The 27,447-nt window shown below is 42.0% G+C and overlaps 1 protein-coding gene across 2 annotated transcripts in view; it reads left to right on the forward strand.

Moving 5' to 3' along the window:
• atp2b3b (ATPase plasma membrane Ca2+ transporting 3b) overlaps positions 1 to 27,447 on the forward strand; it is a 110,966-nt gene that overhangs the window by 35,783 nt on the left and 47,736 nt on the right. For both annotated transcript variants that reach the window (XM_085392972.1, XM_085392973.1), the window contains exons 7-17: positions 2,295 to 2,336; positions 2,451 to 2,615; positions 3,000 to 3,071; positions 3,215 to 3,357; positions 5,216 to 5,348; positions 6,504 to 6,613; positions 6,826 to 6,960; positions 7,765 to 7,871; positions 8,048 to 8,123; positions 9,276 to 9,434; positions 9,937 to 10,116. In XM_085392972.1, coding sequence (XP_085249098.1) covers positions 2,295 to 2,336; positions 2,451 to 2,615; positions 3,000 to 3,071; positions 3,215 to 3,357; positions 5,216 to 5,348; positions 6,504 to 6,613; positions 6,826 to 6,960; positions 7,765 to 7,871; positions 8,048 to 8,123; positions 9,276 to 9,434; positions 9,937 to 10,116 — 1,322 coding nt within the window. The remainder of the gene's footprint in view (positions 1 to 2,294; positions 2,337 to 2,450; positions 2,616 to 2,999; positions 3,072 to 3,214; positions 3,358 to 5,215; positions 5,349 to 6,503; positions 6,614 to 6,825; positions 6,961 to 7,764; positions 7,872 to 8,047; positions 8,124 to 9,275; positions 9,435 to 9,936; positions 10,117 to 27,447) is intronic.

A 27,447-nucleotide genomic window follows, 5' to 3' on the forward strand; every position in this document is an offset into this window, starting at 1 on the left:
TCTGGCGTTGCCCTCCACTGTCTCTCCTCCCCACCCTTAATCTGAGAGAGAGAGGTTGAGGCTGCAGATTGAATCAATTATTGAAAGAGCAGGGGAGAGTGAGGCAGCTGGAGAGTTTCAGGGAAGAGTGTTGATTGGTCAGTGCACAAAGCATTAGTCTGTGCTCATATTTGTTCCATAGGAGCAGAGCAGAGCTGCAGACAGCAGAAGCTACAAATATTTTCAGAAGCACTTAAGGTTAATATCATTATTAGTGCACTCTTCTGTGCCTCTACAGTACTGCTGCAGTTCTCACTTCTGCATTGAAATGTGTCTGCTACTGTTGACGTCTTGAAGCAACAGCAACAAAGGGTCTGATGACACTTATTTTATTAAAGAATACTCTTACAGCTTGTTGTTTTCGTTCTGTTCCCAAAGTGTTCGTTGCATCCTGGGATGTGTTGCAGCTCAGTGCAGCTGCCTGTGTGGGCTGGATCATTCAGACACTCGTTTACTGGAACTAATACATTATTCAGAAGACTTCTACAAATGCCAGAACTTGTTAGTTTTTCCTCATGCAGTGGGATTTTGCTGTGGGGCTGTTTACGTTTCTTCTTTAATCTGTCTCCTATATTGAGGTTTCATTCTATGCAATACATATTACGCACGCAGAGCTGTGTATACAACCACATTCACTTCTTGAGTTTTTTTTATACAGATTTGCTGTTTTTTGTTTTTCCCTTTTTGCCAAATCCTTCATGTGCCCCTTCCCACAAAAACCTTCCTTTGTCACACATTTAACAGAGGAGAGTACTGAGTTGCTCATCACTACAGATGCCAGTTACAGCACAGTCACCAATGGTATGTGAGCATAAAGTTATCCGCCCCACTCCTTTCCTCAACCAATGAATTGAACTCATAGTGTACACAGTGAAAGTGACAGTGCCGTATGATGCCACTTTGTATCTGATATCACCGTGTTGATGTTCATCCTGCAGTATCATAATGATGTTACTCTGGAACTGTTATTGCAACTCATGTTGTTGTGGTGGGTGTGCAGGAGTGGGGAAACGAAATATTAAGACTTAGTGGACTTTTATTTTTTTCATCAGTACATAGTAAACATTCAAGAGACAACAACAAGACAACAAGTCAAAGATTATGGCAAGTGCTGTAGAATTTTTAACCAATTTTAAGTTTTTTGGTTTTATCCCACACTGGTTTGAGAGCAGCTGTCACCCTCCAACCCCCCCCCCCCCCCCCCCCCACACACACACACACACACAGCTTTTTTATCCTAAAATCACTACAGAAAAACTTTATATTGTGATGACTCCACAATATTACAGCGGAAACACTAACAATCAGAAGATCCCCTATGAGTAAGGGCTAGATGATGATAGGGAGAAAATACTCCCTTTCAGCAGAACCATGGAGATGCAGCCATGAGTGGTTGGGGAAGAAAAATGAGAGCATGGAGAAACAAGGACAAAATACAATCTATTGGAAAGAGAGAAGACAAAAAATAATGATATGCAGCAGTAGGGACATTAACATCTGGGCTTGAAAAGAAGTTAGTGGAGAAGAAATGCTCAGTGTATCACAAGAAATCTCCCAGCAGCCTTTGACAGTGTAACTAAGGAATGCTACAAGGTTGCCTGATGCGGTCGTAACTATAAGATTTATCAAAAAGGAATGTTTTAAATCTAATCATCAACTGTTTGTTTCCCAATTTCAAACCAAGAGCTGGTTCCACAGAAGAGTGCCTTCAGTAATTAGACCTGCAGTCTGAAAGCAAAGTGCTCTATTAGTATAATGTGGTACTATGAGGTCTTTAAGATATGGCTGCACCTTATTATTGAAGACTTTGTATGTGAAGAAAATGATTTTAAAATCAATTCAATTTTATATTTTACTGGAAGCTTGTCAAGAGAAGCCTATATAAGGGAAGCATGATCTCTGTTTCTAGTGCTATTTTGTGTTTTTTGTAATGGAGAAAACACTGATTGGAACAATGTCATGAACCATTTGTGTGAGGTGACTACCAGAGCAACATTGGTCATCATGTTGTAGGAACACCATTGTGGTGATATCAGATTATGTGGATTACCTTTGGATAATACCTTTGAAAATGCCTCTCACTCTCTTGTATAACCCAGTGTATGAAGTATGAACTGTTCCCTTTAGTATTGTTCTGTGTGTTTTCTGTTTCTGCAAGTTGTCACAATAAAAATGCACTATTTGTTTTATTATTTTTTGTGTTCTTGTTCTTTGACCTTTATGGCCCTGTCTAACTTGGCCTCCTTTTGTCTCAGGAAAGCAACCTGATGGTGCAGTGGAGAACAATCAGAACAAAGGTAGAGGCTTGTGTTTGGTTGGAATTTGGTTTGCATGTCGAGTGAGTTTGTTTTATTGTCAGGTGCTGAAGACATTTACAGTTTTCAAATCTTTTTGCTGTGTGTGTTTTTCAGCCAAAAAACAGGATGGGGGAGTTGCCATGGAGATGCAACCTCTGAAGAGTGCAGAAGGAGGAGAGGTAGAGGACAGAGAGAAGAAGAAGACCAATGTTCCAAAGAAAGAGAAGAGTGTGTTGCAGGGAAAGCTCACAAAACTGGCTGTTCAGATTGGCAAAGCAGGTACACAACTCATCCCTATACCGGGCAGAATTTCACGCCCTTATAGTTTCAGTGTCCTCTAAAATATCAGCACACAAAGTGGAATCTGCAGCTGTATGTCCTACTGAGCTTTTGTTGCAACAATGTATGGGTTTCTCAGTATGAAAAACAAATTGTGGGAATAGTGTGAAGGTCTGAGTGTGAAAGTGTGAAGACTTGGGTAGAAAGATGCTGTATTACTGTTTAGAGACAGGCATGTGTGCAAGATGATGTTCTTGACTGCTACAAGAATGTGAACGACATGTTTTTATTCTTGGCATGTGTCACTACAGGCCCAACATAAAATGCAATGCAGTCTTGACTGAGCAACTCTGATGAGCTGTCTCTTCCTTAATCTCCCTACAGGTTTGGTGATGTCAGCCATCACTGTCATCATTTTGGTGCTGTTCTTTGTCATCAACACATTTGTCGTTGAAGGTTTGTGTTTATGCAGCTTCCCAACATACACAATCGCTCATTACTGTTTTAAACACAACAGTGTTTTCTTGTCATGTCGAACATTTCTTAGGCTTTCAACAGAGGTTGTGTAGGTTTAATATGCAGTTTGCTGTGTGTTGCAGGTCACTCATGGTTGCCAGAGTGCACTCCAGTCTACATCCAGTACTTTGTCAAGTTCTTCATTATTGGAGTCACTGTGTTGGTTGTTGCTGTCCCAGAAGGCTTACCTCTCGCTGTCACAATCTCTCTGGCTTACTCTGTCAAGGTACATTCGCCTGTCAGCTTTAATGAATGATTAACCACATGGACATGTAGGAACTGCTACTTCTTTAGCTGGTCACGTTGGCTTCACGCTGAGACTGTCATGGGAAAAAAAGTCAGCTAAAAGAGACTTAGCCACCTTCATCCTGGGGACTGGAACAGGAGTAGGGACATGCTGAGCCCTGTCTGGGCACTAGCTTCCCTGGGAAGGAGGGACCAGTAGAAGGAACCACAGCTGTCCTCACCCTGGGAGTGGGTACGGATGCAGGGACAGGGGGGATCCTGGCTACGCTCACTCTGGGGGATGGGAAAGGTGAAGGGTTAGGTTCTGGAGTGGCCCTGGGTGGAGCAGCAGTCTCTACAAAACCAAGCTAGGAAGCGGAACAGTCTTTTAGGCTGCTTAGCATAGTTGCGCTCTTAGCAGTCTTTGAGGAAACCCCCAGCAGGGCAACAGTTTCTGGGGAGGCCAGCTCAGCCAAACCACTAATGGTCTCCAGGGAGTCGTGCTGTGAATCAGTTCTTGGGGAGACATGCTGTGAAACCTTAACAGTCTCTGGGGAGAGTGGCTCAGTCACAGAAACAGGCTTTAAAAAGGCTGGACAAAACACAATAGCACTTTCTGAAAAGATCAACTCTGTAAGACCATATGGACTTATCTTGTCTACTAGCTTAGCAAAAGGAAACACTGTTTTAAATTTGGCCAGTACAGAAGCACCAAACATGTTCTTCTTATTAACCGTTTCTGAAATACAAAACACACTTTGTTTATTAGCTGGCTCAGGAAGACAAGACTCAACGTTCTTAATGTTCATTAAAGAAACAAACTTCATGGTCCCAGACATATCGACCGACTGATGAAGAGAAAACACAAATTTTAGATTGGCCAACTCAGAAAAGGCACACGTCAGTCTTACTCATGACAGGCATGGTCTTGGAAAACCCAGCTTGGCTGACACAGGCTGGCAAACAGTCCCGTGCTGTATGTTCCCATGTAAACGACAAGGCTGACGGGCCAGGCAGCGGGAGCTCTGGTACGCTGAACGGCCATCCTGAGGCAGGAGAGCAGGCTAGCGCAGAGTCTTGAATCCTCAGAAATTGAAAGAGAGACTTCTCTGGTGTGAGGCCACCATACTCAGTCTTGTAACCAGCCTTTCTTCGCTGCCCCAAGCCCCTTTTCCTCAAGGTTGAATATAGATGGAGATGTTGGAGGTTATCTGGAGAGCGAAGAGGATAGAGAATGACAGGCTGAACCTGCCCACTCTTATCACTGGAGGGTCAGGCAGAGGAAGGGCCAGGGAAAGAGCAGAAATCCTTATGAAGAAAATAAATAAATGATTAAGAGCTCTGAAATGACCATGAGAATCCCACTGTGCCAGTTCAATGAAGAGAGCTCATTTGTAAGAAGTGAAGTGATTTATTGAAATACAGAATTCTATTAACATATTTGGCAATTAGACTCAGATGACCCATGATAGCAGAACAGAATCCCAGTGGTGTTAGGAATTAGAACAGGACCCTCCGGAGTCTAGACACTGGTGGCAGGTAAGATGGGGAGGAGGTGTGTCTAAATCAGTTTTCTAAAAGAATATAATTGAGAACCTTAAGAAAGTGTCCATCTAGTTTCAGAAAAAGGGTTTGGTGTCGTAGTGTATACTATTAATACATTAATTTTACATTTAACATTTTCTCCATATCCTCCCTTATCCTTATCTATCTATCTATCTATCTATCTATCTATCTATCTATCTATCTATCTATCTATCTATCTATCTATCTATCTATCTATCTATCTATCTATCCTCATTCACACCATCCCATCCTCCCTCCTCCCCTCCCCTCACACACTGCTATGTCATTTATAGAAAATGATGAAAGACAACAACCTTGTACGGCACCTTGATGCATGTGAGACCATGGGTAATGCTACGGCCATCTGCTCTGACAAGACAGGCACCCTCACCACGAACCGCATGACTGTAGTGCAGGCTTACATCGGTGAGTACAAGTGATAATTCATAAATGCCATGCTGAAGATTGGTGAACAAATTTGTGAATGCTGAAGAGTTGTGGGTAGTGACTGAAAGAACGAGATATACACGAGATACAATCGGCAGAAAATGAACTTCCTCCGAAGGGTGGCTGGCCTCTCCCTTAGTTCATATTAGAATGAATCAAACTTTCATCCATTCTAATATTCTGTAGTGTAGTTCAGTATTGCAATTAGTGACAGTCTAGTTCTAGTTAAATAAATAAATTGAAAGATTCTATAAACTGACCTCATTAATTGAAACGTTGACCTATGATTTGAAACAATAAATATATGACATCCCTTTTAACATTGCCTCAAGGTATAAAGGAGATGGAACTGTTGTTTATGCATGCGCCTGCTCAGTGTGTCCAGAAATATTAGATCTTTTGACTGTTTTGCAGATGATGCGCAGCTTTATATAACTCTTTTACAACAATAATAGTTGTCGTTGTTAGTTAATACTTTACATGCTAGTTGTTGACTGTCTTTCTACATCCACAATGAATTGGTTACAGCCACCTCTTCCTTTTTGTTGCTGTTTATATTTCATGTTCCTTTTTCAAAATCAGACTTCTCACTTTTACAAAGTTAAGAAACGTGTTTCAAAAAGATTGGTTAACAGTGACTGGCAGAGGATAAGATGAACTTTTGACTTTTAATTCTTGCTATGAGTCAAGCTCCAAAACATACTGAATCCTTTTTACTCAGTAGTTTCTAGCGATGTCATTCAAACACAATGTCCTAGTTTGTAACAATTACTTTCTGTCATAAATTTGTAGTCACGTGATGACATCGGCAGGGTTATTTTCTAGGGCTTGACAAAGCACCTGCAGAGCCACAGAATACGTTATACAACTGTTCTGACAGGCTCAGCAGCACTCTGCATGATGAAAACAGTGCCTCTGTGAAATGCCGTCAGTAATGTATTGGCACATAACTGTACTACATACAAAAACTCACCAGTGGAAACAATGGTGAAAAAAGCTTTAGCAGCATAGCAGTGTTCTGTCTTGACAAAACAACTTTCTGTCATGGGTGACTCATTAACAGCTTGATGGCACAATAGCAGCACAGAAAAAATCTATTACCAATGGGGATTAAAGTGATATTCTTGTTTTCAGGTGATGTGCACCACCGTGTGATCCCAGAACCTGGACAAATCAACCCCCGGACACTGAATCTGTTAGTCAATGCTATCGCAATCAACAGCGCCTACACCTCCAAGATCTTAGTGAGTCATGTATTGACAGAGGTGCCATTATGTTGCAGGTTGCTCTCTGGTTTAATAATGCTTTACCGGTCCTTGGTTGTCACTAATTAATTGGACTTGTGGGTTTTCTTTTTCCTGTTCCTTTTCTTTAATATCATTTTTATTTTTGTACTTTCTCTACCCTCCATCATTTCTCGCTCTCCAATCAAACACCTCAACTAACTTTCCATCAGCCACCTGATGTGGAAGGGGGTTTGGCAAAGCAGGTGGGCAACAAGACAGAGTGTGGCCTGCTGGGATTTGTATTAGACCTACAACAGGACTATGCCCCCATCAGAGAGCAGATCCCTGAGGAGCGACTGTACAAGGTAGGAACTCATGCAGCACATTTCACTTTTACCAGTAAATTTTTATTTTTAGAACATTTTAGTAAAAGTTTGCCAGAAGGTTAGGTCACTATGTATTTGAACTCATCTAACTGAAAGAATCAACAGTCTGAGAATTAAATTATACATTTTCACAATATGCTTTAATAAACAAAATCAAGTGGGAGCTAATCACACTCAGTGTCCTCAAAACAAAGCAAGAACTGCATTCTGTTGCACTTTTGATGATGTAAGCAGGTCGCAAGGATTATACTTAATTGTGATTTGTTGCTGAATAACTGAAATGGAATTGAACTGAACTATGCTGTACATTTGGCCCTTGATTTGATTCTCATTGTGCAATCTTTAAACTTGCTAAATGAGAAGGGGTATCAGACTTGGTAAATCTGAGTTTGACACCTCTGCTGTAAAATCTTACAGGATTTTCAAACACTCTGTTGACGATTGGGTTCAACAGCATTCTCTCCGCTACAATGATGGGAGACAAACAAGCCTGTTGTTTTCCTTGGTGCTGGCAGATCACAGTGATGACTCAAATCATCACTTATTCATAGCTACATAAACTACAATCGCGTTTCAGTGATGAAATGATGAGGGTATAGCTGATTTCCCCTACTTTATGATGAGTTGACATGCTGACAGTGCAGCAAGCATGATTTCTCACATTGATAAAGATTCAAACCCTTAAGTACACCTTCAGCACACCCCGCGGGGCGTTAAGTCAGAGATATTAAAGTCTATTTTTGATTGTACTCTTATGTATCACACATCTCCCCTCTCTCTCAGGTGTATACATTCAACTCAGTGCGTAAATCCATGAGCACGGTGATCAAGCTGCCTGATGGTTCCTTCCGGCTTTACAGCAAAGGAGCATCTGAAATCATGTTAAAGAAGTGAGTGATAGGGGAGGATGAGCAAAGGAGGAAGTGGTCTGGTGTTACACGAGATTATGTAAACTAATATAACAGCAACAGCTCACACTGTGTTTAATGTAATTGTTTAAATGGTTTTAATCTGTAAAATAAAAGCTGCTCTTTTTCCTCCCCAAAAATCTTCATCTGTCTTCCAGGTGTTCCTACATTCTCGATGCCAATGGAGAATCTCGCAGTTTCCGCCCACGTGACAGAGATGAGATGGTAAAACAGGTAAGACTTTCTGATTCCTTCATTGTATCGTTCTAAAAGTCCTTCTCCTAATAGATTTTAGCTACCTTCTCAGTAATTTTCAAGACTTTCCCTTTTCAGAAACTAGAAGATTTTACATGTCACAAAACATGATAGATTTTCTTTTGTTTTCCACAAACATCAAACAGAAATTCTATCCAGAGGGGTGACTTAAACAGAAACTAAAACCCAGATTGAGTGCTGAGTGCCAAAACTTAAAGTAATCGTCACAGTCTCTAACTGTGCCTTTCTGCTGTTTTATGCCAAGCAGGTAAATCTGCAAACAGAAATATGAGAAAGCTATGAAAGTGAAATAAAACAGAATACAGAGTTGAATACTGTACCTCTTTTATTTAATAATCTTGTTAGATGCGTGATGTTAGTGAGGAGCTATGCTATTGTGTAGGACAAACTTTGAGATGCCGACACCTCTTATTACATCGTGAAATTGTCATGATAAGCACAAGCTTCACCAGTGGTGCTGCCTCAAGGATCTCTTGTACCAGTATTCTGCTGATAGACAGAGGCCTATTGCAGCATCATTACGTTTGGCTGTTACTTTGTGAAACCAGATAAAAACTCTGTAAGGCCACTGCTTTCCTGACTCAGTCTGCCCATATTGTACCTTAAATATCCACTAGCAAAAATATTCTTCACACATTATAGATAAGAAGTCACACTTGGAGTCACACTAAACACCATAAGCATCACAGAACAGAATGTGAGTTAAGACCAGCGTTGGTAGACTTACATTCTAAATCTGCTATACGTGTTCACCAGATCAGCTTTGATGTAACTAAAACTTGTAACAGCAAAACACATGTATTTGTTCCACATAGTTCTAAGCCTGCGCAGGCTGAGTATTGTTAATTGACAGACTGCCTGACTGGCCTACATTTGCGTTTTGATAAACAACTTCTGCCGTGAGAAAAATAATTTCTTACACAATTTTGTTCCAGCTCAGTAGTTCAGTTTCCACTGTGGCAGCTTTAGTCACCTCATCTTTACATTACTGCTGTCTGCAGCTTGAGGTCTTTTCCTTCCAGCTGTGTATTCATATTTAAATGTTATATACAGGACAATATAGTGTGGTCTAATCTTCCTGATTATTGCTGCAATAATGATTATTAATAGGTGATTGAGCCCATGGCATGTGAGGGGTTGAGGACCATATGCATTGCATACCGTGACCTTCCATCCAATCCGGAACCAGAATGGGACAACGAGACAGAGATAGTAACGGAGTTGACCTGCATCACTGTAGTTGGGATAGAGGATCCTGTACGGCCTGAGGTAGGATACAACGAAGTGTGTTTGTTTGCCTCAGTTTGGGTAATTTGGATAAATCCATTTTCATTTTTGTATAGTCCACTACATATATACTTGTGTATTAAGTAAATTGTGCTGTTAGCCATATAGGTAGCCAGCTAGCATTAGTATGATTATTGTACTGATGATTTCTGCTCCTTCCACTGGCTGGAAATTGTTTGGTAGTCCTTCGGTTGCTGCTTTGTATTACTCAGGACAGTGACAGTCGAGGGCAAGATGTGTCCACTCAGCAACTGAGTACACCATCTGGCCACTTGTCAAACACTTAGCATTTAGGTGTCCTTTACTGAGTGAATACACTTTTTCAAGTGTCAGTATGGAAGTATGGGATTTGAGAGCTAGCATGTGTTTTGGAATAGTTGGAATTTGAATTGGTTCTTTGGGTTTGTTCATGCCATAATGCGACTGTGCTGTTAAAAATAATATTGTTATATTTTTTTGTGAACAAATGTCCTTGTTCTCCAAGGTGCCCGATGCCATCCGTAAGTGTCAGCGTGCAGGCATTACAGTGCGGATGGTGACTGGTGATAACATTAACACAGCCAGGGCCATTGCTGCTAAATGTGGCATCATCCACCCCGGAGATGATTTTATCTGTCTAGAGGGCAAAGACTTTAACCGACGAATCAGAAACGAGAAAGGAGAGGTAAGTGGTGGTCTCAAATTAGTTGAATACCTTGTCAACTGGATTCCATGCACACTAATACATTTGTTTTAAAACTATAAAATGATTGCATCTCTTTCATGTCAAACAGCTGGGCTTCTCTTTCCTTTAAAGACACTTAAAACAGAGATTTTTGAATTATTGACCCTGTTTTTAACAAGAATGAAGCAGACACATATGTTGCCAACTTTGCTTTTTGAAATCATCATGAGAGCATAACACTGCACACTCACCAGCCACGATTTGTCAATAATAAGCTATTAGCTATTGTATATGAGCTAGTTAATTAAATTTATAAAATCATTTTCATGTTGAAGTGAAAATGTTTCCTGAGAGCTAAGTGCAAGTTTGCCACTGACTTCTATACAATTGGAGAGGTCTTTTACAATCATAGGAGTCGCCACCTGCTGGTCATTAAAAAGAATGCAGGTTTACAGAACATTTGCATTAGTTTCACTTCTCTAATGCAGTGTGAGTCGTTTATACATTCATTTATCCAAATGTTTATGTAGCGCTCATTTACTCAATACCATTAAATAAATGGGCTTTGGGTTCTTTTTCTAGTGTACTCTCGTACGATATTTTTCAATTAACTTCTGTTTTGTTTCTGGGATCAATGAAGCTTATCCCTTAACAGTAGCACTACACGCGAAAATGAACACTAGTGTCTACAGTGCAGTAAATCATGTCATACACCATGTAAAGTAGAGCACTGCAACCCTCCTTTAATTTACCAAACAATGAAAACAATAAAATAACTAGAAAAAATTTGCATTTCCTGCGAAAATGCTGTGTGGATGCCTTAACGCTGAAGATTTCTGCTGAAAAGAGCTGAAAAAAAAAATGTTACCCTAAGCAGGATTCGAACCTGGTCCTTCTGGTCTCAAGGTAGTTACTCATCTCACTGAGCCAAACGGATTCTCACAAAGAAGAGGTGGAGTGACTGACAATTGTACTGATAAGAGGTGAAAAGGCTGAAAACTTTGCAGAAAAGAGTTCAATCAGCAGAATTTCTGCTGAAAAGAGGTGAATGAGCAGAATTCTGCTGAAAACAGCTGAAAAAGCTGGTATTTGTGCTGAAAAGTGGTGAAAAAACTTACAATTATGCTGAAAAGGGGTGAAAAAGCTGAAATTTGTGTTCAAAAGAGTTAAATTTTTTTTACTGTTAACTGAAAGAAATGTTGCCACAAGCGGGATTTGAACCCGGGCCTCCCAGTCTGAGAATGGATGCTCATCTCACTGAGCTAAAACACAAGTCAACCCGGCAAGAAAAATCAGTGAGGCCACTGATAATATGGCAGAAATGGGCAAAAAACATTGCATAAAAAATTCAATATTTCAAAAAGTATAGAAGTTATGAGCACCGAAAGTCATAGCACCCATTAGCAGAAAGAGCAGAATTTTTTAAAGTTTGAACGGAGAAAATCGGCTGAAAGCTGAGGGAGTAGTTAACGTCCAAAAACGTACGGAAGCAACTTGCTGAATAATAAAGAACTAGAAAAATTTGCATTTCCTGCGAAAATGCTGTGTGGATGCCTTAACGCTGAAGATGTCTGCTGAAAAAAGCTGAAAAAGTTGAAACAAAAAAAATGTTGCCCTGAGCAGCATTCGAACCTGGCCCTTCTGGTCTCAAGGCGGCTATTCATCTCACTGCGCCAAATTCTTTCTCACAAATGGTAAATGGCCTGTATTTATATAGCGCTTTACAAAGAAGAGGTGGAGAGACTGACAATTGTGCTGAAATGAGCAGAAGCGGCTGAGAATTGTGCTGATAATTAGTGAAAAGGCTGAAAACTTTGCAGAAAAGAGGTGAATCAGCAAAATTTCTGCTGAAAAGAGTTGAATGAGCAGAATTTCTGCTGAAAAGAGTTGAATGAGCAGAATTTCTGCTGAAAAGAGGTTAATCAGCAGAATTTCTGCTGAAAAGAGTTCAATCAGCAGAATTTCTGCTGAAAAGAGTTGAATGAGCAGAATTCTGCTGAAAAGAGGTTAATCAGCAGAATTTCTGCTGAAAAGAGTTTAATCAGCAGATTTTCTGCTGAAAGGAGGTTTTTCCTGAAAACAGCAGAAAAAACTCAAAATTTTGCTGAAAAGAGTTCAATCAGATGAATTTCTGCTGAACAGAGTTGAATGAGCAGAATTGTGCTGAAAAGAGGTTTTTGCTGAAAATAGCTGAAAAAGCTGGTATTTGTGCTGAAAAGTGGTGAAAAAACGGAAAATTGTGCTGAAAAGGGGTGAAAAAGCTGAAATTTGTGTTCAAAAGAGTTAAAAAAAAGTTTAAGTGTTAACTGAAAAATGTTGCCATAAGCGGGATTTGAACCCGGGCCTCCGAGTCTGAGAACGGATGCTCATCTCACTGAGCTAAAACACAGGTCAACCCAGCAAGGAAAATCAGTGAGGCCACTGATAATATGGCAGAAATGGGTAAAAAATATTGCAAAAAAAAATTCAATATCTCAAAAAGTATAGAAGTTATGAGCACCAAAAGTCATAGAACCCATTAGCAGAAAGAGCAGAACTTTTTAAAGTTTGAACGGAGAAAATCGGCTGAAAACTGACGGAGTAGTTAACGTCCAAAAGACGTATGGAAGCAACTAGCAGAATAATAAAGATAAAGAATAAAGAGAAACAGGAACTCAATAGTGTGGATGCCTTTGAGGGCATCCACACAACTAGAAAAAATTGCATTTTCTGCGAAAATGCTGTGTGGATGCCTTAACGCTGAAGATTTCTGCTGAAAAGAGCTGAAAAAGTTGAAAAAAACGTTGCCCTGAGCAGGATTCGAACCTTGTCCTTCTGGTCTCAAGGGTTAATCAGCAGAATTTCTGCTGAAAAGAGTTGAATGAGCAGAATTTCTGCTGAAAAGAGTTCAATCAGCAGAATTTCTGGAAAAGCTTAAAATTCTAATGAAAGCAGCAGAAGAGGCTGAGATTTGTGCTGATAAGAGGTGAAAATGCTGAACCAATCAGAGGTACTGCTTCTGTCTGCTTCATCAGGCTGTGTATTTGTATGTATTTCTGCCATGGAGCGTTAACAAGAATCTGAGGTCCATATTAGAAAAGCTGCCAAAATCATAAAACATTGCCGAATTGTAATAAATTATCAATATGAATTACAGGTCTGTGATAGTGTATCAATTTGTAGTGAAAAAAACATTTGGGCCATGGTGGAATTGAACCCTTGAACTTTGGTCTGAAGATCCGTTTCATTACCAATTGCGCCACTGGCAAAGAGAGCGGGCGCCTGGAAAACAGGGTGATGAGCAGCCAGAATTCGATAGCTGTGAGATGCGAAAAACGCTGTTTTTTGGAGTTACAAAACGTCGTGAAAAAACTTTGCAGAAAAGAGGTGAATCAGCAGAATTTCTGCTGAAAAGAGTTCAATCAGCAGAATTTCTGCTGAAAAGAGTTGCTGATTAGAGTTCAATCAGCAGAATTTCTGCTGAAAAGAGTTCAATCAGCAGAATTTCTGCTGAAAAGAGTTCAATTAGCAGAATTTCTGCTCAAAATAGTTTTTTCTGAAAACAGCTGAGATTTGTGCTAATAAGAGGTGAAAAGGCTGAAAATTTTGCTGAAAAGAGTTCAATCAGATGAATTTCTGCTGAAATGAGTTCAATTAGCAGAATTTCTGCTGAAAAGAGTTGAATGAGCAGAATTCTGCTGAAAAGAGGTTTTTGCTGAAAACAGCTGAAAAAGCTGTTATTTGTGCTGAAAAGTGGTGAAAAAAATTAAAATTGTGCTGAAAAGGGGTGAAAAAGCTGAAATTTGTGTTCAAAAGAGTTAAAAAAAAGTTTAAATGTTAACTGAAAGAAATGTTGCCATAAGTGGGATTTGAACCCGGGCCTCCCAGTCTGAGAACGGATGCTCATCTCACTGAGCTAAAACACAGGTCAACCCGGCAAGGAAAATCAGTGAGGCCACTGATGATATGGCAGAAATGGGCAAAAAATATTGCAAAAAAAATTCAATATCTCAAAAAGTATAGAAGTTATGAGCACCAAAAGTCATAGCCGGCATCAGCAGAAAGAGCAGAATTTTTTAAACTTTGAATGCCGAAAATCGGCTGAAAACTGTGGGAGTAGTTGAGTGCCAAAAAGTGTACGGAAGCAACTAGTAAATAGTGGAATAAAGAATAAAGAGAAACAGGAACTCAATAGTGTCCACACAAATAGTGAATGCCCTTTGAGGGCATCCACACAAAAAATAAAGAATAAAGAGAAACAGGAACTCAATAGTGTAAAATGGCAGGTTTCAGTATTCAGGCAAAGCAAAACACACACAGCAATTTACCAGCTGTACACAGAATCTCCTCATATACAATGTAAACCACCAGTGACAAACAATCATAGTCCCAAACTAAACCTAAAGCCGGCAGAAATACACCCTACATTGCAGGCCTGTATTGCTCCAGTATAAATCCAAAAGATCTCCCAACCGGAAGTTCTTCACTCAACGAGCAAAAAATAAATAAATAAACTCAGTACCTTGTGAAACTTGCAACTCCCACCAGATTAATCCAGGCAACAGGCTGTTTTCAGCTCCTCCAAACCTGTCACCTGCTCTTAATGCAGTAGCACAAAGATGAGGACGGTCTGTGATCTCCACATGCTCCACAAGCTACCTGTTTTAGCTTCCCACTAGTGATGGGATTTCCGGCTCTTTTTAGAGTACCGGCTCTTTTTAAGTACCGGCTCTTTCGGCTCGGCTCACTAAAAAGAGCCGGCTCTTTCGGTTCCAAACCGGCTGTTCAGGTTGTTTTGTTGCTTTAACCCTCTGGGCTCTATCCTGGCCATTTGTGGCCACTTCACTTTTCTTTTTTCAACCATTTTTGATCTGTTAATGCAAATTAATAATGTCAATAATATACACTATACACCAAATTGTTCCACTTGGCTCTATCGTGGCCATTTTTGGCCAATTGAAACCCATTATAACCACCTCTTTTGATTCCTTGTCATTGACAGTACTATATCATGCGATTTAGGTAAAATTGCTTTCATTCTAAACTCAACACATGGAAATTGTAGTTTTTAATGTTTTTTACCAAATTACATCATTTACCCATTTTTGGCCAAGCAAGCGATTTCATGTAATATTCCTAGTTTCTAGTAGTGGCCTTTGATGGCTTACCACACTCCAATGGACCAGAATAATGACACAATTTTGACACAGGTTTGATCTTACGGATCTAATAGTTTGTGTTTGTGCATGACATTGCAGCACAAACATGTATTTGCAAGATAGACTGGAATAAATAATGATGCATCAAACATTACATAGACTCCAGTGAATTTCTGTGGATGCAGGCTATTGAGCTTTGATGTTCCCAGTCAAACTTAGCATTGAAGCACATGTTAAAAGCACTTTTACTCTTGTATTTTTCATAAAAGAGACCATACCCAAAATATTAACTCTAGAAACAAAAACAAAAACAAAAAAACCCCCAATCACAGGACATTTTGCAGAGTTCAAACCTGCAGCTGCAGCTGCAGCACAAATGTGAGTGAAGTTGCCCCCCCCCACCTTCTTCAAATCCAACAAAAGTGGTATCAAACGTTTGTGCTACGTTTGTGCTGGTTTGTGCTGCAAAATTTTTTGTTTGTGCTGCTATCATTTTAAAGATATTAATAAAAATTTCTAGAGGTCATCAGAGGTCAACCAGCCCCCCCACATTAATTAAATCAAACAAAATGGGTGTCAATCAACTGTGTTACGTTTGTGCTGGTTTGTGCTGCTAAAATTGTCGTTTGTGCTGTTTCTGTTTTTAAGATATTAATGTATATGTAAAGGTCAAAAGGTCAACCAGCCCCCCCACCTTCTTCAAATCCAACAAAAGTGGTATCAAACGTTTGTGCTACGTTTGTGCTGGTTTGTGCTGCAAAAATTTTCATTTGTGCTGCTATCATTTTAAAGATATTAATAAAAATTTCTAGAGGTCATCAGAGGTCATCAGAGGAGTTGAAAAGGGTGCAGAGAGAGTTGAGGGGACTGATAAGGAAGGGGAAGGACAGCTACAGGCAGAAGATGGAGAACCAGCTTCAGCAAAACAACGTTGGTGAAGTCTGGAGAGGCCTCAGAACCATCTCAGGCCACAAACAGCAGAACTCTCTGCCTGGGAGGGATGTGAGATGGGCAAATGAACTGAATCATTTCTTCAACAGATTTGATTCAGCCATGAGGCAGTCTGCAACATCGGCTGCAGACTCACCCACCCCCACTGCTGCTGTTCCACCTCAGACACTTCACACCTCCTCTATTCACCCTGCTCACTCCTCCCCACCCCCAACAACAGCATCCAATACACACTCAACACAAGGCTCCAGCCTGTCTCTCTCAACCACCCAGGTTAGGAGGGAACTGAGGAGGATTAATGGCAAGAAGGCAGCGGGCCCAGATGGCATCAGCTCGAGGGTCGTCAGGTCCTGCGCGGACCAACTGTGTGGGGTGATGGAGCACCTCTTCAACCTGAGCCTGAGGTTGGGAAGAGTCCCACAGCTCTGGAAAACCTCCTGTGTTGTACCAGTGCCAAAGACTTCACGCCCCAAGGACCTCAACAGCTACAGGCCGGTGGCTCTGACATCCCACCTGATGAAGACCCTGGAGCGGTTGGTCCTGGCTCAGCTTCGGCGCCTAACAAGCTCATCACTGGACCCACTTCAGTTTGCCTACCAGCCTGGCATTGGAGCGGATGATGCCGTCATTCACCTCCTACATCGTTCCCTCGCTCACCTGGAGACCGCTGGAAGCACTGTGAGAATCATGTTCTTTGATTTCTCCAGTGCCTTCAACACTATTCTTCCCTCGGTTCTGAAGGACAAGCTGGTGAACTCTGGAGTGGACCATCACCTCACTACCTGGATCCTGGACTACCTCACCGACCGACCACAGTATGTGAGGACTCAGGGCTGTGTGTCGGACAGGGTCGTCTGCAGTACGGGGGCCCCACAGGGAACGGTTCTGGCTCCGTTCCTCTTCACCATCTACACTGCAGACTTCTCCCACAATTCCACCCAGTGCTTCCTGCAGAAGTTCTCTGATGACTCTGCAATAGTCGGCCTCATCACTGATGAGGACGACAAGGAGTACAGAGGACTGACTCAAGACTTTGTGGACTGGTGCCAGCTGAACTACCTCCAGATCAACGCCAGTAAAACCAAGGAGCTGGTGGTAGACTTCCGCAGGCACAAGCATTCTCCACTGTAACCACTGAACATCCAGGGTATGGACATTGAGGCTGTGGACAGCTACAGGTACCTTGGTGTTCATCTGAACAACAGACTGGACTGGACTCATAACTCAGACGCCCTCTACAGGAAAGGGCAGAGCAGGTTGTACCTGCTGCGGAGACTCAGGTCGTTTGGGGTGGAGGGCCCACTCCTGAAGACCTTCTATGACTCTGTGGTGGCTTCTGCTATCTTTTATGGTGTGGTCTGCTGGGGCGGCAGCATCTCTGCTGGGGACAGGAAGAGACTGAACAGGGTGATCCGAAGGGCCAGCTCTGTTCTAGGATGCCCTCTGGACCCAGTGGAGGTGGTGAGTGACAGGAGAATGGCGGCTAAGCTGTCATCCCTGTTGGACAACGTCTCCCACCCCATGCAGCAGACTGTGACAGCACTGAGCAGCTCCTTCAGTGGGAGACTGCGGCACCCACGGTGTGGGACGGAGAGATTTCGCAGGTCTTTCCTCCCCACTGCTGTCAGACTCCACAACAAAGACTTTAACTGAACAAACACACACATCCACACATGTGCAATAACACTAAGTGCAATAATCCTTTCTGGCATCGTTGTATTTTTACTCAGTTGTATATAGCATTCGTATTCTATTTTTATCTTATTGTATATTTTTATTCTATTTTATTCTACTGTATATAGTATATTATTTTATTCTATTCTGTACAGCTGTGTACTGTATTTATTCTTATTGTATTCTAATTTTTGCGTCATAACTTTTGCACTGTCCACTTCCTGCTGTGACAAAACAAATTTCCCACGTGTGGGACTAATAAAGGTTATCTTATCTTATCTTATCTTAGGTCAACCAGCCCCCCCACATCACCCAAATCCAACAAAAGTGGTATCAAACGTTTGTGCTACGTTTGTGCTGGTTTGTGCTGCAAAAAGTTTCGTTTGTGCTGCTATCATTTTAAAGATATTAATAAAAATTTCTAGAGGTCATCAGAGGTCAACCAGCCCCCCCACATTACCCAAATCCAACAAAAGTGGTATCAAACGTTTGTGCTACGTTTGTGCTGGTTTGTGCTGCAAAAAGTTTCGTTTGTGCTGCTATCATTTTAAAGATATTAAAAAAAATTCTAGAGGTCATCAAAGGTCAACCAGTCCCCCCACATTAATGGAATCAAACAAAATTGGTGTCAATCAACTGTGCTATGTCAGCCCATTCTCACTCCCGAGGCGTAACATGTCGACGTTTTGTCACGTCCCGCGGCGTTCCTGAGGAACATGAAAGGAGACCTTCTGCATTCTTATGGTACGCCGCGGGTTATGGCTCCCGCGGTAATAGACGTTGCAGCCCTGTATTCCAGCCCTAAACCTAACCTTATCCCTAGCCCTAACCATAACCTTATTCCTGATCTTAACCAGGACTATAATGATGTGAAATAGCGTGTTTCTAAGCGATTTGAAGAAAAAGAGCGAACATGTGTAGATGGAGTCCAGACGGTTCTCATATTTCCTCTTTTTTCCGAGGTCGTCATTTAGGAACGTGGTGGGTAGCCGAAAATGTAATATGTTGACGATTTGTCACCTAGCGTAAAATGTTACGCTTTGGGAGTGAGAACGTGTTGGCTATGCTTGTGCTGGTTTGTGCTGCTTAAATTGTCGTTTGTGCTGCTTCTGTTTTAAAGATATTAATGAAAAGGTAAAGGTCAAAAGGTCAACCAGCCCCCCCACATTACCCAAATCAAAGAAAATTGATTTGTTTGTGCTGCAAACATTTTTGTTTGTGCTGCTAACATTTTAAACATTTTAATAAAATAACGTCTTGATGCGTGCTTAATCATCCAGGTAAGTAAATCCCAAAAGGTTGATTCTGTTCATCTGGACATTTTCAGTTGGAGAAACGTTTCATCACTCATCCAAGTGACTTCTTCAGTCTCAGCTGATTGCAGGTTTCCCCAACCTTATAAACACATGTGAGTGAAATTTCCCCCCCTACCTTCTTCAAATCGAACAAAATTGATGTCAAACATTTGTCCTGCAAATTATTTTGTTTGTGCAGGTTGTGTTTCCCTAATTTTATAAACAGTACATGTACGGTGAGAGAGAGATGTTACATCTGTCTTCACTTGCATCCCAGTCATAGATGCTTTGGAGATAGTTCATAAAAGATTACAGGATCACCCCAACCTCAGCAACAGGACCACTCTCAGCACTGATCAGTTGTGTTTGCTTTTGGAACTGTGTCTTAATTCCACTTATTTTGCATAAGGGTCAGTACAGGCGGAAACCTAGGTGTGCCATGGGTTCCAACAGGCCCCTGGTCAAAGTCACCAAACCAGTTCGTAAGCAGGTACAGGTGTGGCCAGAAGGGTCCTCAGAGGCACTGCAAGACTGCTTTTCCACCACAGGCTGCTACACACGACAACACCACAGACTTTCAGGAATATAGAGAAACTGTTACTGCCTACATCCCAAAATGCATCGATGATGTCACAGAGACCAGGTGTCACGGGTTGCTTAGAGGATCCACTCGCAGGACTCCTGAGTAGCGTTTAAACAGAGACGGTTTATTTACAGATCTTCACCAAGTGTATGTACAGACAGTGCGGGGTTAGTGCTATATACAAGACGTGAGGGGCAGGGCTCCTGGGAAAACAGGGATATCACACACGCGCTCAGTTCAACCTCTCTCTTCTCCGCTAGCGACCAGTCACTCCTTCCACACTCCACACAGGGAAAGACAGGGAATCTAGGAACAAAGAAACACTCGTTAAGTCTCTGAGACGGAGGCACAGGAAAGTTGAGCCAGACGTGTACTGACTAGAACCTTCACAACAATCCAGTGTTGAACAGCTGATCTCCTCCTTCTAATATACCAGCTGGTCTGATGAGGCCCAGGTGTTCCCAATCCAGGAAGGCGTGGACCGAGGGCGTGAAGTCGCCATGAGTTCCGCCCCTGCAAAACAGGGCAGAGAAGGAGAGAGGGGGAGAGAGAGGGAAAAAGAGAAGAGAAGGAGGGCTAGGAGTGGAGAGATTCTGATCAGCACCTTGCCAATCCTGCAGGTCGTGACACCAGGCCTATCACTGTCCGGGCCAATCAGAAACCATGGCTCACAGGTCAGGTTTAAATACTCCTAAGGTTGAAAAATGCAAGCCTTCAGAATTAGGTGAGCCAAAGAACAGCAAGGGCATCACGTGGCATCAGCTACAGCAAAGCTTCAGCGACAGCAGAGATACTTGGAGGCAGTGGCAAGGAATACAAACCATCACAGACTACAAGCCCACTCTGCAGACCGTGGTGACACAATCCCCAGACAGTGTGTGGAGATCCCTTGCCAAAATCAGTACCGCCGTTCCCACATGCCTCAAAGCCTCCAACATCATTACTGTACCCAAGAAGTCATCTACCTCCTGCTTTAAGGACTACCGTCCTGTCAAACTCACTTCCATCATTATGAAGTGCTTTGAACGGTTAGTCATGCATCAAATCAAATTATTGCTTTCGTCAAAACGCTCAAGTGATGATGGAATTTCAACTGCCCCTTACTCAGCCCTCACACATCTCAACACTAGAGACTCATATGTCAGAGTGCTGTTCATAGACTTCAGTTCAGCCTTCAGCATCATCATATTCTAATTTGTGTTGTACAGTTATTTCATTTTTAACCTTAATTTATATTTTATTCCTTCCTAGTTAAATTTACCCTTTTTAATTTTTTTTGTTTTCTTTAGGTCACGAGCAGTTGTCCAAGCATTTCACTACATATCGTACTGTGTATGACTGTGTACGTGACAAATAAAATTTGAATTTGAATTTGAATTCATTCCCCAGCAACTCATTCACAAACTGGATCTGCTGGGGATCAGCACCTTGCTGCTAGATTTCTTGACAGGAAGACAGCAGACAATACGGGTCGACAGCAACAACTCCAGCCCAAGAACACTGAATACGGGGGCTCCCCAAGGATGTGTGTTGAGCCCTCTTCTCTTTACTCTGCTGACCCACGACGAGATCTACTACAGGGGTGAAGTTAACCATCTGGCAGAGTGGTAAAACAACAACAACCTGTCCCTGAATGTGGAGAAGACCAACAGCGACTCTACTTCCTCTGCAAACTGAGAAGCACAAGTATGACTCCTGCACTGGGTTCTGCAGGAAAAAATAACAACGGGTAGTGAGAGCAGCTGCACCTGCCTCATCTGGAAGGTCCTCTCCATTACAGGTGACTCCACTCATCCCTTCAGCAGCGTCTTCAGTTTGCTGCCATCAGGAAGGATACTGAAGAGCCTCCGGACCAGAACACACAGACTGAGAGACAGCTTCGTCCATCGGGCTGTCAGGATGCTGACCATCTCTGAATCGAGAAGGGGGGCCCAAGGGTACATCTTTCGCCATCCTACAATGCTGTGATTGTAGCCATTCCCCACTTTCTGTGAATGGTACTCATGGCCATTAATCAGTAGGCTTTGATTAGTTGTCATTGATCAATGGTCATAAGAATTTGCATACTAACAATCATGGAACTAACCCCCCAGCCCATTGTTCATTCAGTGGTGCTAGTTTCCTTCACTATGCAAATGTACTGTTTATAAGGTTGGGGAAACCTGCAGTCAGCTGAGACTGAAGAAGTCACTTGGATGAGTGACGAAACGTTTCTCCAACTGAAAATGTCCAGATGAACAGAATCAACCTTTTGGGATTTACTTACCTGGATGATTAAGCACGCATCAAGACGTTATTTTATTAAAATGTTTAAAATGTTAGCAGCACAAACAAAAATGTTTGCAGCACAAACCAGCACAAACGTAGCACAAACGTTTGACATCAATTTTCTTTGATTTGGGTAATGTGGGGGAGCTGGTTGACCTTTTGACCTTTACCTTTTCATTAATATCTTTAAAACAGAAGCAGCACAAACGACAATTTAAGCAGCACAAACCATAGTCAAAGGAGCCTGCAAAGAAAAGCGTCTGGACTTCTTTAAGTTACTTGAAGACGTTTCACCTTCTTCAGTTCTAAGGTCAAATGGTGGAGAGTCCCATATATAAACCTAGTCAAGGTGTGAAAATGGGTGTGGGTCCCAATCAGCCAGAGTTTCGGGTGAGTTCATTGTGAAACCTGGCCCCACCTTATCATGCGAATTCCTGAGATCAGATGGCCCAGGATGTGAGTGGGTGTTAAGGCGTCTGGGAAGGGATCTCAAAACTGGATTATAGATGGCAGAGAGTTGGTGTCGTAAACCACCGCCTCTGTTCAAAGATGGTCGCTCACAGTGGACATAGATGGCTTCTTTCACTCCTCTTTCAAACCATCTGTTCTCTCTGTCCAAAATGTGAAATGACCAGGTTTCACAATGAACTCACCCGAAACTCTGGCTGATTGGGACCCACACCCATTTTCACACCTTGGCTCAGGCGATTAGAGGATCATCAGGGGGTCTTTTTGTCCCTCTGTGGGGGGAAACTCCCACTAGGTTTATATCTGGGACTCTCCACCATTTGACCTTAGAACTGAAGAAGCTTCTCGAATGAGAGGTGAAACGTCTTCAAGTAACTTAAAGAAGTCCAGACGCTTTTCTTTGCAAGCTCCTTTGACTACAATGACCTGGATGACTGAGAACCTTCACAGACCAGCACAAACATAGCACAGTTGATTGACACCAATTTTGTTTGATTCCATTAATGTGGGGGGGCTGGTTGACCTTTGATGACCTCTAGAAATTTTTATTAATATCTTTAAAATGATAGCAGCACAAACGAAACTTTTTGCAGCACAAACCAGCACAAATGTAGCACAAACGTTTGATACCACTTTTGTTGGATTTGGGTAATGTGGGGGGGCTGGTTGACCTCTGATGACCTCTAGAAATTTTTATTAATATCTTTAAAATGATAGCAGCACAAATGAAACTTTTTGCAGCACAAACCAGCACAAATGTTTGATACCACTTTTGTTGGATTTGAAGAAGGTGTTGGGGGGGGGGCAACTTCACTCACATGCAGCACAAACAACAAACACTGTTTGTAAACGTGTCCTGGAGTTTATGCAGGTGCAGACGTTGCTACTGCTGTAAGTAAGCCTAACAGCTTCCAGATCATTTATTCTGGCGATATGGCAAGAAGGTCATCACTGCTTCAAGCATTGCCTATATGATGGTCAGAGAGCAAGGACAGCAAGCAGTCCTCTGCCCTTGAAGAAAAGTCATCTACCCAAGATGAAGAAACTTCCTCTCCAGAAGATGAGGGGACAATCTCCAAAGAGGCTGACTGCATTACCACTGATGTTGAGTACTAGCCAGTGCCTGAATCCTCTTCTTTGGGGGAGGATTGGGGTTGGGGGGCATGGAGGTGGAGGCTGAGCAGATGATGGAAAAGAACATAGGAGCATTTTCTGAGACAGAGGAGCTGGTGACTGAGTGGATCCCTCATGAAAGGAAAACCATGTGGGTCCCACCACTGAAGAGAAACTGCTCTACAATCCAGTACCCACTGGTATCAAACCAGGGGTCACCCTGTATGCAGTTCCCTCTGTTGCAACTGGAGGAGCTGAGGAGGACGCTCTGGGATGTTTCCCCTGTGCCATTTTTCATCTGAGGAGTTCCTCTGCCAAGGTGACCGAAGTAAAGACGTTGTCCTCGGGGCTCCTCCGTCAGTTGGAGTCTGAACCCCTTGCCCTTTTTTACTTCCTGAGAACTTCCAGTGTTGTCATCCAACATGCTACGTATTGCTTTATTCTGGTTTAGGCTCACATCTCCACTTCATCTATAATCCTCCAATCCTCACACCTTCGCCTCCCGTGCAGGTTTGTAAGGGTGCACAGCAGCTAAAAGATCTCCTTTGTTATAAAGAAGTCAAAAGTAGATCTCAGGCTGCTAATGCAGGAAGATTTTGTTGTCTGTCTTTGGCTTCACCAAAACTACCACAGCGATATCCCACATGCCAAAGCAACGGAGGAATGTGTTTCTTTTGACAGCAACACACAAGGAACCAGCAGTCAGTGATGGGGAATAAAGGATGCGTAAAAGCAAGAAGCAATCCTGGACTACAATAGGCACAAATATTGCTTGGATAACTTAGAGAGGATGTTGGCACCTCGAGTTGTAGAAGGAAAACTGATGGCTGATGGCTCTTTTCTCCAATTTCCTGGATGTCTTGGATATAGATATGATGCCTTTGTCCCGCCGGAAACAACTTCACTGAAGTGGGGGAGTCCTCTACAACCTACAAATGAAAAGTGATCCTGGGAGAGCTGGGACACATGCTGGTGACCTCAACAACTGCAATACACCCTTCTCCCTGATTCTCAGCCACTTCTGCCATTGATCTCAAGATTGATCTCAGCACAGAGACTACAAGCCCATCATCATCAATGGAGCTCCAGTGGAGAGGGTGCAGTCCTTCAAGTATCTTGGTGTCCACATCTCCTCAGACCTGACATGGGCTGCCCACATCCAGACCAAAAAGGCTAGGCAGCGCCTGTATCACCTACGACAACTGAGGAAGTTCAGGGTCTCTCCAAAGATCCTCAGGATTTTCTATACAGGCGCTGTGGAGAGCATCCTCACACAGAACATGACATCGTGGTTTGGGAACAGCTGTGTGAAGGACCAAAAAGCTCTCCAGAGAGTGATCCGTACAGCAGAACGCTGCTGCAGGATTGCTCTCCCCCCGCTTCAGGACACCTACACCAGGAGATGCCGGACTAGAGCAGCGCAGATACTGAAGGACCCGTCCCATCCTGGCAACAAACTGTTCCAACTTCTGCAATCTGGTAGAAGGTTCCGGATCTTCCGGGCAAGGACAGAGAGACTCAAGAGGAGCTTCTATCCCCAAGCCATCCGTGCCCTAAACACACACACCCGCCCTCTCACATCATCTATAATTGACTGAGACAGGACTCTCTTCCAGACACTCTAAACCAAGGCACAATGTACATTTCAATTCCTTTAATTTTAAATATGTTTATATTGTCTATCCTGTAAAATAGTCAGATGTCTATTCATATTAATGTACAGAATTCACCTGCTTGCTGCTACTACTGCACATTCACCCAGTGTATATACTATATGTATGTATATATATATATATAATGTTCTTCCTCTACACCCCCCCCCCCCCCCCCAATTTTTGCACATGTCGAGGAGCGTGTCAGGCTACATTTCACTGTGTGTTATACTTGTATAACTATGCATGTGACAAATAAAGAACCTTGAACCTTGAACCTTGATAGAGTAGTCTGAACCAGAGTGTGACCCACACCCCACCAACAAAATAAGAAGAAGGTGCAAAAGGCGCACCTCCAGGATTGGAACAGCAGCCCCTTGCACCAGGTGTAGAAAGTGTGCCTACAAAAACCACTCTAATCTGGTTAGTACATCTTGCTGCTAATGATGATGCACACAGAAGCACACACATACTGGAATATAAATTTTGATCATTTTATTGGTGATTTCAGGGGTTATTTGGTCATTAAATTGCCTTTCTGGCCACTAACACACCATGTGTGATATTCTTTTTGGCCATTCATCCCCCCCCCCCCCCCCCCCCCCCCAAAGAAAAAAAAAATAAAGTAAAAATAAATCATTGTTACAGTTACTGTTACTGACCTGCAATGATGATAAAAAATATTAGGTTTCACCATTCATATGCTAAAAAATGTGAACTTTAGACCATCCGCAGCTCTTATTATGCTGCCTGGATGATGTCAAACATTGGTTGTCATTAAATTTTTTAAAGCTAAATGAAAATAAAACTGAGGTTGTCATTTTTGGCAACTTTAATCATATCGACAGCACTCTGGGCGCCTTTTCCTCATATTGTAAAACACATATAAAAAACCTCGGTGTCTACATTGATGGTTCTTTTAAATTGAATTAGCAGGTGAGTGCAGTAGTTCATTCCTGTTTTTTTCAGTTAAGACAGCTAGCCAAGGTAAAGCCATACCTTCCGGCTAACGTCTTTGAGCGTGTTATTCACCTTTTTCTTACTTGCAGATTAGACTACTGCAATTCATTGTATTATGGTCTAGATCAGGCCACCATCCATCGTCTTCAGATGGTTCAAAATGCAGCTGCTCGCCTGCTAACTGGTACCAAACGGAGAGAGCATATAACTCCAGTTTGGGCTTCTTTACACTGGCTTCCTGTCTCCTACAGGATCCAATTTAAACTTCTACTTTTTGTTTTTAAGTCACTTAATGCCCGAGCCCCTCCTTACCTGTCTGAGCTCCTCTCTGCCTATGCTCCAGGAAAAACCACGAGGTCTAGCTCAAAACTAATGCTGTCCATCCCACGGACTAACCTCAAATCCCGTGGTGATAGATCCTTCTCTGTGGCAGGTCCCAGACTTTGGAATAGTCTCCCCTTAAATATTAGATCTGCACAAACACTTGAGCAATTTAAATCATTACTAAAGACACATTTCTATGCCCTGGCTTTTAACACACTATGACCCAAGCATTTTGGTCTTATTTGAATTAGTTTAGTTATTGTTTTAATTCTTTTACTGTCCTATTATTGTTTTTTTACTGTTATTATTGTATTACATTGTTGCTTTTTAATACCATTTTTATATTGTTAAGCACTTTGTGCAGCATCGGCTGTTTGAAATGTGCTATATAAATAAATTTGACCTTGACCTTTATTACTATTTTCCCCCAAAAGCGTAGCAATAATACATAATCTGACTGGTATTCAAAGGGTATAATATCTGAATTTGAATTATATTTTGGTTTTCATGACTAGGAGCGGTGCTAATTTAAAAAATCAAGTCAATGAAAGTAGAAAAATGTTTTTTGATATTTATTAATTTTATAGTATTTTGTAAACGTAAACAGGAGGTGGCCATTTTTGGCCACGAACAAGCTGAGAGGGATTTTTTTTGTTTTTCTGTCACTGCGCAAAAAAACAAAGATGCATAAAAGTCATTAATACTGTTAATTATTGCTATACATCTAACCTCCACCATGGTTAGAAAATAAATCAGACGACATGTTTTATTTGGAAAAAAATTGGGGTTTTGTGATTTTTTCCATTTATGAGTTCCTAGGATTATTTGATTTAACTGGTATTTAAAAGGTTAAAATTCTGAATTTGAATGAAATTTTGATTTTCATGAACAGCACTGATACTAAT

Source organism: Rhamphochromis longiceps, linkage group LG20, assembly GCF_057381845.1.
Source record: "Rhamphochromis longiceps isolate RC_006_pf linkage group LG20, R_longiceps_female_GT1.1, whole genome shotgun sequence".
In the NCBI taxonomy this organism is placed as follows: Eukaryota; Metazoa; Chordata; class Actinopteri; order Cichliformes; family Cichlidae; genus Rhamphochromis; species Rhamphochromis longiceps.